At 40.3% G+C, this 12477-nt stretch overlaps 1 protein-coding gene across 2 annotated transcripts; it reads left to right on the forward strand.

The window, feature by feature from the left end:
• The first annotated feature begins 210 nt into the window (after nt 1-210).
• LOC147880074 (uncharacterized) lies at nt 211-12126 on the forward strand. 2 transcript variants are annotated; one of them, XM_087372129.1, is made up of 6 exons: nt 211-735; nt 827-970; nt 1154-1225; nt 3280-3414; nt 3516-3605; nt 11652-12126. In XM_087372129.1, exons 1-6 carry the CDS (start codon nt 630-632, stop codon nt 11726-11728), a joined length of 624 nt encoding a protein of 207 aa, XP_087228255.1. In that variant the 5' UTR covers nt 211-629; the 3' UTR covers nt 11729-12126. The 2 variants fall into 2 exon arrangements, with proteins under 2 accessions (XP_087228255.1, XP_087228254.1); XM_087372128.1 differs by lacking the exon at nt 11652-12126 and adding an exon at nt 9442-9591.
• Nucleotides 12127-12477: the final 351 nt, after the last annotated feature.

A 12477-nucleotide genomic window follows, 5' to 3' on the forward strand; every position in this document is an offset into this window, starting at 1 on the left:
GAATCCATTTGCTAGACGAAGATCCGACACAGAAACTGCTGATCGTGCACAAAATACGGTGGTAGAGGGCCACAAATTCGTCAACTGATGAAGAAAAACTCGGCAATCGGCAATCCGACGCTGAATTGCAAGGCAGCCCCGCGAGCTGGGCTGATGTAACGAGATCGCTAGCGCAGATGCGACAACGACGATCGATGCTCGTGGATCGAGAGCACGAATCCAGCGACGGCGAAGAATTTTTGTCAAAACATGCTTCATGGGTGCAGGTGCCTTCACTCGTCCGCTAAGTTGCAGCTTGATGCAATGGAAACTTCATCTGTGACGATGTCGCCGAAGCCATGATCACAAACAACGGCCCTCCTTTGCTGCTTCGGGCGATGGCTCCCAAGCCTCCCACCTCGCCTCTCTTCCCTTGTTTTATATCAGCACCGCCCTCATCCAGCCGCTGCCATCCCCATCCCTCCTCCCGAAGAGAGATTCCTTCATCAACCTTCCTCACAATCTCATTTCGTCACCGATCCCCCCCTCGCGAGCTTGAAGGAATATCATAAGCGCCCGTCTCTCCTGCTTTGTGCAGGAATATATACAAAACTTTGCTTCCTCCTCACTCATCGTGCGATTTCAGTGTCATGATGGTGTTGCGCCGGTGTGCAATCCTCATCATCCTCGGACTCGGTTGTCTCTTCTTCTCCGCCAATGAAGCGGCGACCTTCTCTGATCAAAAATCGGGGTTAGGCAGTGCGTGTTCCCTTTCTCTTCCTTTTGGGGCTTGTAGAAACTCTTGCGAATCTGGCCTTTTTCTGAGAGGGTGCGTTCAACGTGGCAGGTATATGCAGCTTAGGTTTAGGGCAGTACTGTTTTAAAGGCTCTTGTATCGATACCTCCGAGATTCCCTTCTTTAGTTGCCAGTGCGATGCAGGCTGGAAACCCCCGGCTAATTTCTCCTGGCTTCCATGCGTCGTTCCGAATTGTACGTATTGTGCTGCCTGGATTTACCTTCTTTCTGCTATGATGAACGATTAGTTTTCGCACTTTAAGCATTACTCTAAACATTGCACGTTTCAGGTGAAAAGATTTGAGTGCTTGTCCTATTTCCGTAATTTGTTCACACTATATATCAGACAATCGAATTCGGGTTTTCTGTTCTTCACAGGCTCATTCGACGTCTCTTGCTCAAACGTAACCGGCATCGTGCATCAACCAGCTCCTTTAATACCTCTTACTGGTAAGTAGAGTGTGACTGAGCGCTACATGTAAACTAGGCTTGCTGATGGGGGCTACCCGAGATACAGATTGGGCGCACATAAAGTGCCGACCTTGTCAATTTGTTGACCCTTATAAAAGCGCAGATCATACACAAATAATGTGGCAAGTTTCTCAAAGGGAAAGGATGCAGATCCAGTAGCAGCAGCTGCCTATAAACGCTTTACTTATGTTAAAACTTTTGGTAGGCTTAACTTAGCATGTATTAAGATCGTCATGAAAGCTATTTTTCAGTACTCTGTTTTATTAGCCCTCTTCTGGCCTGGCTCCATGAGCTGTTATGCACTCCTCTCTGCACAGTAATATAAGAAATGTGTATCTCCTTGAGAGGTTATTACAGGCCACTAGTAATGTTGTCTAAAGAGCCCTGAGAGACTGAATGCTTAAGCCTGTGGTTCGTTCTTGCCATGTTGTCTTGGCTGGAGCCCCTTCTTTGTCAAAATCTGTTGTAACTTGTAACGGCGTGTGTGTGTGTGTGTGTGTGTGTGCGAGAGAGAGAGAGAGAGAGAGAGAGAGAGCAGTAAAAAGGAGGAACCAAGAAGAGACTGCCGGAGTGGATTGGGAGTACAGATCACGGCAAAACTGAGTTGAGGTGAGGATTACATGTCCTCTAGTAGCCCTTCTAGCCAAACAGTGCTAACCCCCAAATTTAGATTAGTTTCCCTCTACTATTACCTCATCACTGGGTGATGGAAGGACATAAGGCTCTTCTTGTTGGTGGAGCCGTCTCCTAAAAGTGCACCAATGATGAGAAATGTTGGGCATGCTAGGTTGTCAACGTTGGTGGGCGGGGGTGAGCTTAGATACATGCACAAAGCAGACGTCAGAACTGAATTTGAAGCGAAATAGAGAGTGGCTTCCTATTGGGTTTTTTCTTTCTTAGGTTGCAGTGGATCATAAGGACAAGTCACAAAACTACAGCAAGAGTTTCCTTGATTTGGATATTTGCACTTGATGAAAAGGATTAAGATAAAAGAAAATTGATAATTCCTTTTTACAGTGTCCACTATATGGGTCCATATCCTGGAAAGTTGGACTTAAATTGAAACAATACTTGCCAACCAATATCAATACTAGAGTGCAGTAAAGTATTAAATCATGAAATAATTCTGCAATTAATCCTGCCACAAGAAAAGAGAATTAGTTCAGTTCTTGAGCACAGAGGAAACACTCTCTTGCAGCTCCAGTTTTGGGTGCTGCAAACATTGTCCCCTTCGTACATCCCTCTGCTGAGGAACCAGGTACACTATGGATGAACAATCTACGTTGCAGGATCTCTGAATATTTGGGCTGTTCATGCCACATCTAAAGAAAGTGTCAACTAGTGGAAGGCCCATTCTTCCAAGGCATGCCATTTTGAAGAGAATTTTGTCATCATGGTTCCTCTAAAAACTGTCAAGGCTTGGAAGTTATTACTTTCCTGCCACAGTCTGAGCTTGAATCTTTACTGGCATGCATTAAGGCTTGTGTCACAGGTGGAACTCATACGATGGAAAATGCTGGTTTGTGGGGCATTTATTTGTTCATGTTGAGTTTTGTCTTCTAAGGTAACTTGATGTTATATTTCCAGAAGGGGTAGGTATAGCGTTTAAAAGCCTACCTGAGGCTTGCTCTGATATCAGCTTTGAGAGGATGCTGGCATGCCAAGCGCCTCCTTGTATCTTTTTCTATTGTGTACAGGCTAGGATTTTTTGCTTTCCCTCTTGCCGTTGACAAAATATGGAAGTGTGTGAGCCAGCAACCAAAACTTATTGCTTGATTGCAACAGTGCTTGAAAATCTCTAAAAAACACCGTAATTTCAAAATTTGAAAAACCTTATACTCGTTTTTCAATCCCTCCGCATTTGCATCTATGTACACTGATGATCAAGGCAACCCTTTGAAATGCTAAGGCATCTGTATATCAATCTTTTATGACAAAGAGAGATGTGAAAGCACATGTTTTTCATCATTTCTTTGACTTCTGGTTGGCCCATCCCATTTTACATGCATTGATTGAGATTTTTTATCTTGCAGTATGCTCTTTCAATGTGTGTGGACAGGGAAAATGCATTCTAAGCTCAGCTGCCAGCAACCTTAGTCATACATGCAGCTGTGACCCTGGCTATTCAAATCTTTTCAACAAGCCAGATGGATATTGTCTTAGTCAGTGTAAAGTCTCGCACTCATCATCAACGCAAATTTGAATTGATATAGTACAAGGCACGTTGAAGGAATTGAATGAATAACCTGTACTTTGCTGTGGTTCACAGGTTCAATAGGAGGCGATTGTGCAAATTTAAATTTAGATTTTGGAGCCTCACCACCCCCATCTGCATCAGCAAATCAGACTACAAATCAAGGTACAGCATCAAGTCAAGCCACCCCAAGCCAAGGTATAATAATACCCCTCATAGAAGTGAAATATATTAGTTTCTCAAGTAATATATTACACGTAGCAACTGATAAGGTCCAGACCCCAAAAATAGAAAAATAAAACAAATGAGTAATCAAACAATAAATTAGGCAGGAATATGGGTCCCTGTTTTGAGCTAGACCCTGGAGGGACAAGTAGATTGATACAACAACATCAGAATCCACACCTTGAGAAACTGCTGTACAGAATTCCTCATTCGCTATCAGCAAATATATATAGAGTAAAAAGTCAACCCACTTAAAGTGTTTATAGTTTGCCATTACCTTTTGCCTTGTACTAAATATGTTCACCTATTTATATAGCTTATAAGAAACGTTTCTGAAGTTTGGGGGTAGCCAATTGCCATCGTGTTGATGGAAACTGATTGTGGAAGTTACACTGATACTTGTCAACAAATCACACGCATGTTCACCTTCCATTCATAAAAAGTTTTAAATTAACAAATTCCGTCATGATGGCCACTAATAGCAAGGGTTCCACTTATACCTGTCAAGTTGTATGTTTCCTTAGCTGATTGATTGGCTCCTTGTTCTTCTCGCCTCCTTTGATTGTCGAGAGTACCACTAAGTTAACCTCGACTCGCAGAAGCCCCTTTAGGTGTTTGTGGAGCAGCTGCTTGTTAATTTTCATTTCCCCTTGCTTGAACGCATAAAAACTTGTTAACTTGGATCCTTGAAAATACTGCTGCCTTTATCTCGCATACAACTAATGGATAATGCTATGACTATATGTAATCTCCTTATCTAATAGATGATATCACTATTAATTTTTTGCTATTCTAGAAAAATGCACCTGCTTTCTTTATTCCGCATTAGAATTATGATGTGGGCTATCTAGATTACAAGCGCATGAATGCTTGTAGTGATGGCTTTTAGCCTGTCCTCCCATCCATTGCCTTTGTGAGATTCTTCTTTAGGAGAAAAAATGTTTGTTTTTCTTCCCTGTTTGAGACAGCATTTGGCAGGCATTTGCCTCTCAAATTATGACTATCTTTGTGTGGTTTTTCCTACCATAACATAATGAGGGATATACGTGATGCGAACTGTATGAAATCAATTTTGCAATTATTGTGAAGGACATCCTCTATGGAACTCTTAGTCCTCTTCATCGTTGTCTTTTATCTATCTTCCTATAGTCAAGAAGTGATGAAAAGATGTACATTTGAGACGAAGAAAGTACCCCATGTCCTTTGGAATAGTTATGCACTAAATTATGTGCTCCCTAAGAGAAGCTCTTTATGTCGGATGGATAATTATCATGATTGATTTCAAGTATACCTTTTGGCTATCTAAGCACCACCTCTTTTGTGCTTTTGTCTATTCCTCTCATAATGCCTTCACAAACTCTGTTGCTTGCCACATGTTATGGGAATCTACAGGCTGCTTTGATCATTTTCAAACTTTTAAACTGATTTGTAGAGTCATATCTCCTTGATTCCTGAAGCTCTTCTTTTTCTATTCTTGTTTTCTAAGATGACTTGAAAATAGAAATTCACACGCTAAGAATATCACAGACTATCTGAATTACCCCAAACTTGATGATTTTTGTGAGCTCTTCTAAGGGCATTTGACTTGATGGATGCTGTTGTCTCCCATGCTTACATATGGACCACATTTGACCACTACAGTCAAGGATGTATCATGTGTTTCAATGAGCTAGATTCTCGATGCCCTACCCTTGTTGCAGATTTTTTCAACCAAGAACACGAAGATCTCCTTGTCGATTCTAAGAAGGCTTTAAATACTTCTTCCCAATGTCTCTTTCTGAAGGATGGAGACTGATGCTCTAGGCCTGCCGTTCCTCCCTCGATGTATTGAAGGATATGGGCTGCTGTTGCTGAAGGCTGGAGATGATCAAATGAAAGAGGGAAGGGCTCCTTATATAGGTTTTAGGGAAAACTTCTTCCACAGACTGAGTGTATAAATCCACAGATTGGCTGAGTCCATAAATCCACAAACAGGCTGTGTGGCTTCTGTGGGATTGCCATGTAGATAGTCACGTCCATGGGCATAGATTCCCATGACAAATAGAGGTTCTTACAACATTGGTCAGTGTTGGTTAAACATGCCCTCAGGAGTGTCTCATCCCTCCTTTGGCCTTGAATCTTGCCCCAAGTGGGCATAGAGTGTATCCAATATTTTGCCATCTTATTGACGGAGAGGTATAAGTCTCTGTCCTATCTAAAGCCTCTACCATCTAGGCATTTGGAGCTCCAAATCTGCCATGCAGTGATTGGCAATTATCTCCCAAGATGATTTTACTAAAGGATAATGAGGTATGTGCAAAGAAACTGCCACAAACTGAGGGACTCCTTTGATGATGAGAATGGGCCTGTCTGAAGGGAAGGGTACTGCCTCTTATTTCCAAGCCAAATGTTGAAATTTTCTTGATCATATTGATCGACAATAGAACAGTGCAGAACATTTTGGTCCAGTAAACCATAGGTTAGTTAAGGCACTCTCATCCTGTTCTATTGATTATAGTACACTCCTTGTTTTGGTAGAAAGGTTACATTCTCATTTTAAAAGTATCACAATTAAGTATGGTATGTCAAAAGTCTCATCGATTCAGATTTTACACAATGTAACCAGAGTCAAGACAACACTCTAGATACCAACGATCTATGAGAAGAGGAGCAAGAAGGCCCAAGAATATGTCAATATGTCCCTTAAGGACAAAAATTTGCAAATAATAGATGCCAAGGAGATCTATGAGAAGAGGAGCAAGAAGGCCCAAGAATATGTCCATATGTCGCTTAAGGACAACAAATTTGCAAATACACAGTGCAAGAGTCCCAAGGATGCATGAGAGACTCCCCAGGGCATGCGTAAGGACACCCTTCCGCTCCACCCCTTCACACGTTAGCCATGTCGGCAACGGCGCTTGTCAACATCAAAAGTCATCGTCTGTAACTGGGCCTTCAGGATTTTTCTGCCCCTACCATAAAAGTGTCAAGAGGGAAGGCGCTTTAAGCCCCCCATTTCCTTCTCGTACCCCAACCTTTGCTGATTCCGTTGAGGTACAAGCCCGCTATATGTCTCTTGGAAGGATCTCTTGTTGCAATAACGAACGTCAAGCCTCCGAGTAAACACTCATGCTGCTATCTCCCTGACCTAGCTCCCTGACCTTTACCAAGCACCAACTGTGTCATAAGCCTAAGTGCCAAGCTAATATCCCTAATAAGCCCCCCCCCCTCTCTCTCTCTCTCTCTCTCTAATTAACTCAATGGACAGCTAGGGGAAGGCAAAAAATACCTCGGGGAAGACCTTTCAACGTATTAAAGGCATCTAATTTGCAAAAGCACTTGGAGAGGCTCGAGAAGGAATCGATAAAATAGATTCATCGAGGTTTTTTTGTCAGACCCTCCTGAAGAAGATAATCTCCCAATCAGATGATCGATTTGGAAACGGTCCGATTGGGGGCTCCCCAAGTACCCCAGAACTAGTTCACATGATCTCCAAGTACAGAGGTGCAAAATCTGGCCCACACGGAAGATAGAAAATGAACAAAGGAGCAACATGTGCTCCCGAGATGTAGAGGCTATACACACATCAGAAAAGGCTATGTGGGTAGCAGAGATCTAAGAGCAGCTCCCCGCACTGTTGAGAATGCTGAAACTGTAGCATTTGGATGCTACGCTGAAACTGTAGCATTTGGATGCTACCCTGGCTTTGCTGCAAGCACGTCCCCGTGAAGGCTTGTGAGGTTAAAGACTACCGTAATGATGGCATGTCAGGGATTTTGCAAGTTCTCTCAACCCACAGAAAGGCCATCCAAGTCTCTGGACCAATTAGAGCACCTAGGCATTGCAATGCTAGGCTAGCAAAGCTTGAAATGGGGTTGTTGGGCTAGCATTGCAGAGCTGAAAGAAAGCCAGCTGTGGCAGCCCAAGAGTCATGAGGTTGTGCAATCTGGCTGCCAATAGGGCTGTTCCAACCCTACTCGCTTGCGCAAATCAATCTGTTGGAGCAGCCCCCAAAAAACTAGGAAGCTACTTGAAAACAATTGTGGAATATCACAACAAAGTATTGGGTCTAGCACACAAGCGAGCCCAACGATGTTTGTAATACTTTTTCTCACCGGATGTAAGGGATCACTATTAGTCCCATAGATCCTAAAGGAAAGGGAGGCCAACAAATATGTAAAAACATGTAAATTGTCAAATATAAGGGTATTTTATGTGCATGCTAGCTTACAAGTGTTGGTCATAGGTGCCTCAAGTGTTGTGAGATGTGAACCCCCCCCCGCCCTCTCCTTCCCTCTCCCGCCTCCTTTTTTTCCCAAGTGAGGAGGGAGTAGCATAAGGAGGACCTTAACAGTACACTCTAGAGGGGTCCCAAGCCTCTTGTAGATGATACACCTAGGTTAAGCAAAGAGCTTTAGACCAATCCTCTTGTAGAAGACACAAAGATTAAGTCTTGCGATTGGCCTATATATAGCCTTTGGTTGGCGACCTCAATCTGCCTTTGCCAGTGTTGCTAGACGTTTAAGGAGGCACTAAATTGAACACTTGTGTGCTCATCAATTTTGCGGCCTTCAACATGTTGTGATGGTCCTGTTCACTATGAACCCTTGTAGAAGGGCGTGCACATGCATGCCTTGTTTCACGCAAAGTGGCATTGATAAAGAAGGGCTATGATGGTCATGTTACTAGTGTGGCCTATGAAAAGAAATGCTATGAAAATTTTAAAGAAGGTGCAAGACTCATACCCCTTCAATGCTCAGAAAAAACAAAGAAAGCTCTTATTTAAAAATATGAAAAGCAAAAAAGTCACACCTTTGGAAGATCAATGCCACCGGGTTTCATGAGACCTGAAAAGTTGGAGATGGGCTACCTAAGTAGAAATTTGACTCCTCTTAAATTGGAAACCTGAGATACATGTCAACCAATCTAAAGCTTCGAGAACAATTTTTTTGTTGTAATTTTAGTTACTCATTCTAATCGATACTGGGCACTGAGGGGGCAAGATCTACCAACTCCTAAAGACATTACTTTTAAAAAATCGAAGAATGTTGAGCAATCTTTCTAGCATGGAATCAAGTGCCTTTATTCTTTCTCAACCCTGCAACTCTTTCCACTGGTACAAGGGGAACATAGGGCCAATTATGGAGTCATTCCAATGAAAATTGGGTTGTCCTTGCTCTTTGTGTGGATTGTATTTTAGCCAAAGGGATTGAGGCATCACAAAATAGTGGTTGCCCTCAACATGTCATCCATGAGAAATAGGGAAATAGTGCATAATCAAGTTAAGGAGGAAAGCAAAGGTGAGGGAAAAGTTTCAAGATAATTGATGTATGGCAATTCCACTCTTAAATTACAAGCAATCGTCACAAATTCAAAGCTACACTATAGAAATGTAATTTGTAATGAAAAGCTGAAGGTTAACCTCACATCAAAACCCAATTGTCAAGTCTTGATTCTCAAGGTACTGAATGCTCGATCATTTGACGATGTGCAAGCAAATGAGAATGATCACATTATCAAAGTACCAAGAGTCTATGTGTTCATGTACTAATGGTGGTGCACTTATTTGGGTCATGAAAAAAATACATTCTTTTGGGTAAAGGTAGAAAAACATTAGTGTTTACATGATGTAACTATTGATGTAGCCTAAAAAATGGTGGTTAAGAGGTATTCTTACTTATTTAGTTATTGATTCTTTATTGTACATTTATTTTCTGATGCATGTTACACCAAGTTCTTCAATCATTGAGTAATAACTAGATAGAAAACACTAAGATTGATTATGTTATTGGAACAGGTGTAAAGCAAATATCTCCTACAGCTAAAGTTGTGATGGTGTCAACCTTAGTACTATTGGGACTCTATGCGTATTAAGACAAAATCGGTTTCATCCAAATGGATGGTTTTGAAAAGAGGGTTGGAAAGTTTTATTTTAGTTTCTTATGATAGGTGCACCTTTGTGTTACAACAAGTGTGTATGTGGAATTTCGCCTTTGATCACATGCAAATTTTGTTATCATTTCTCTAACGAATTTGATTTGGAGATTGAACTTATTCTGCATAACAATAGGAGAGAGGAGTATAGCCTAAAGGACATCACGTGAGATGGCATATGGTTTGTTTAAAAATTATTAATAAATATGTCATGTTTATTAATGGAAGGTTTTTCGGGCCTCTAAGGATGCTTCAAATACCATCCTATGGACCTCTGTAGTTAATTTTATTTTCTAGCTATCAATCATGATGGCGATAGAAGAGTGAAACTCTAGGTGATCAAAAGAGTTCTTGCATCTCATGGAAGGATATCAAGTCCTATGATGTCTTCTGGTTAGTATAACTAGGATGCTTCCTTCAAATGACTTGGCAAGTTCATCATAGTGGATGATGCAATCAGCCGAATTTCATACTTTATGTCTCATCAAATAAATTAGCTTTTTGTGAAATGGGTTCTTATCTAATTGTTTATTACCTAGTGAGAGATCGTGTGAATCACACCCATTTAGCCCTAATTGAGTTGAGATGGACATTCATTTCATGCTATTAAAGTGGTGTCTTTGATATAAATATCTCTCATATTGTTAGTGGCAAGATTAATCTTGATTTCTTGGGGATCTCAAGGTGTTATCCTCTCATGATTTGGTCATAACTTCATCAGTGAATTCGATCTTCTTTTTAACTAGTATGTAAACGGGACCTTATCTAATTGTTGATTACCCAATGAGAGTTGGTGTGAACCACACCCATTTAGCTCTACTTGAGTTGGGTGGACATTTATTGCATGCTTTTAAAGTGATGTCTTTGATGTAAGTAGCTTATGGCATGCTTGCTAAAAATGATTTCTTGGGGATATCAATGAGCTATCCTCTTATGTTTTGGTCATAACTTCATTGTGAATTCAATTTTCTTTTTTGATTAATATGGATAAACAATTTGTATGAAAAAAACCCTTGATAGATAGCTAAAATGCAAACCAATCCTATTAATTAATATCCATGCTACACCTCTCTATGCCATCTCTCTCTCTCTCTCTCTCTCTCTCTCTCTCTCTCTCTTTCCATCCACACACACACAATTATAACTCCATATTCGATTGATTTTGTTGATAGATGCATGGCAATTCCACTCTTAAATTACAAGCAATAGTCACAAATTCAAAGCTACACTATAGAAATGTAATTTGTAATGAAAAGTTGAAGGTTAACCTCACATCAAAACCCAATTGTCAAGTCTTGATTCTCAAGGTACTGAATGCTCGATCATTTGACGATGTGCAAGCAAATGAGAATGATCACATTATCGAAGTACCAAGAGTCTATGTGTTCATGCACTAATGGTGGTGCACTTATTTGGGTCATGAAAAAAATACATTCTTTTGGGTAAAGGTAGAAAAACATTAGTGTTCACATGATGTAACTATTGATGTAGCCTAAAAAATGTAAAGAATTCCTTCTTGCATGGTGATTTGCAAGAAGAGGTCTTTATGGAGGAGCCACCAGGTTATGTTCATGCTGTTCATCATGAGTTTGTTTGCAGGTTGAAGAAAGCCTTGTATGGCTTGAAGCAAGCACCTAAAGCATGGTCTGACAAGATAGGACAGTATCTTGTCACTATTGGCTTTTAGATTTCCAAGGCAGATTTCTCACTTTAGGTGAGAAAAACAGAGAAAGGTATTATGATGCTTGTCATTTATGTTGATGATTTGATCATCACAGGTGATAGTGATGAAGATATCCTTCATGTGAAAATGCTATTGAAGCAAAAGTTTGAGATGAAGGATTTGGAAGAGATGCATTATTTCTTGGGAATTGAGGTGATTAGATCACCAAGTGGGATACAGCTCTTGCAAAGGCAGTATGGATTGGACATGCGGTTAAGAGGTATTCTTACTGATTTAGTTATTGATTCTTTATTGTACATTTATTTTATGATGCATGTTACACCAAGTTCTTCAATCATTGAGTAATAACTAGATAGAAAACACTAAGATTGATTATGTTATTGGAACAGGTGTAAAGCAAATATCTCCTACAGCTAAAGTTGTGATGGTGTCAACCTTAGTACTATTGGGACTCTATGCGTATTAAGATAGAATCGCTTTCGTCCAAATGGATTGTTTTGAAAAGAGGGTTGGAAAGTTTTATTTTAGTTTCTTATGATAGGTGCACCTTTGTGTTACAGTGATGATTAACAAGGGTTCATGTGTATGTGGAATTTTGCCTTTGATCACATGCAAATTTTGTTATCATTTCTCTAACGAATTTGATTTGGAGATTGAACTTATTCTACATAACAATAGGAGAGAGGAGTATAGCCTAAAGGACATCACATGAGATGGCATATGGTTTGTTTAAAAATTATTAATAAATATGTCATGTTTATTAATGGAAGGTTTTTTGGGCCTCTAAGGATGCTTCAAATACCATCCTATGGACATCTGTAGTTAATTTTATTTTCTAGTGCTATCAATCATGATGGCGATAGAAGAGTGAAACTCTAGGTGATCAAAAGAGTTCTTGCATCTCATGGAAGGATATCAAGTCCTATGATGTCTTGTGGTTAGTATAACTACTTGAACCTTCAAATGACTTGGCAAGTTCATCATAGTGGATGATGCAATCATCCAAATTTCATACTTTATGTCTCATCAAACAAATTAGCTTTTTGTGAAATGGGTTCTTATCTAATTGTTTATTACCTAGTGAGAGATCGTGTGAATCACACCCATTTAGCCCTAATTGAGTTGAGATGGACATTCATTTCATGCTATTAAAGTGGTGTCTTTGATATAAATATCTCTCATATTGTTAGTGGAAATATTAATCTTGATTTCTTG

Source organism: Dipteris shenzhenensis, chromosome 33 (assembly GCF_047967505.1).
Source record: "Dipteris shenzhenensis isolate YYH24624 ecotype China chromosome 33, Dip_SZ_1.0, whole genome shotgun sequence".
NCBI classification, from domain to species: domain Eukaryota; kingdom Viridiplantae; phylum Streptophyta; class Polypodiopsida; order Gleicheniales; family Dipteridaceae; genus Dipteris; species Dipteris shenzhenensis.

Coding starts and splice junctions, on each gene's coding strand:
- LOC147880074 (XM_087372129.1), top strand. CDS start 630: ATGATGGTGTTGCGCCGGTGTGCAATCCTCATCATCCTCGGACTCGGT. Junction 971..1,153: donor TCCATGCGTCGTTCCGAATT/GTACGTATTGTG, acceptor TGTTCTTCACAG/GCTCATTCGACGTCTCTTGC. Junction 3,606..11,651: donor AAATCAGACTACAAATCAAG/GTACAGCATCAA, acceptor TTATTGGAACAG/GTGTAAAGCAAATATCTCCT.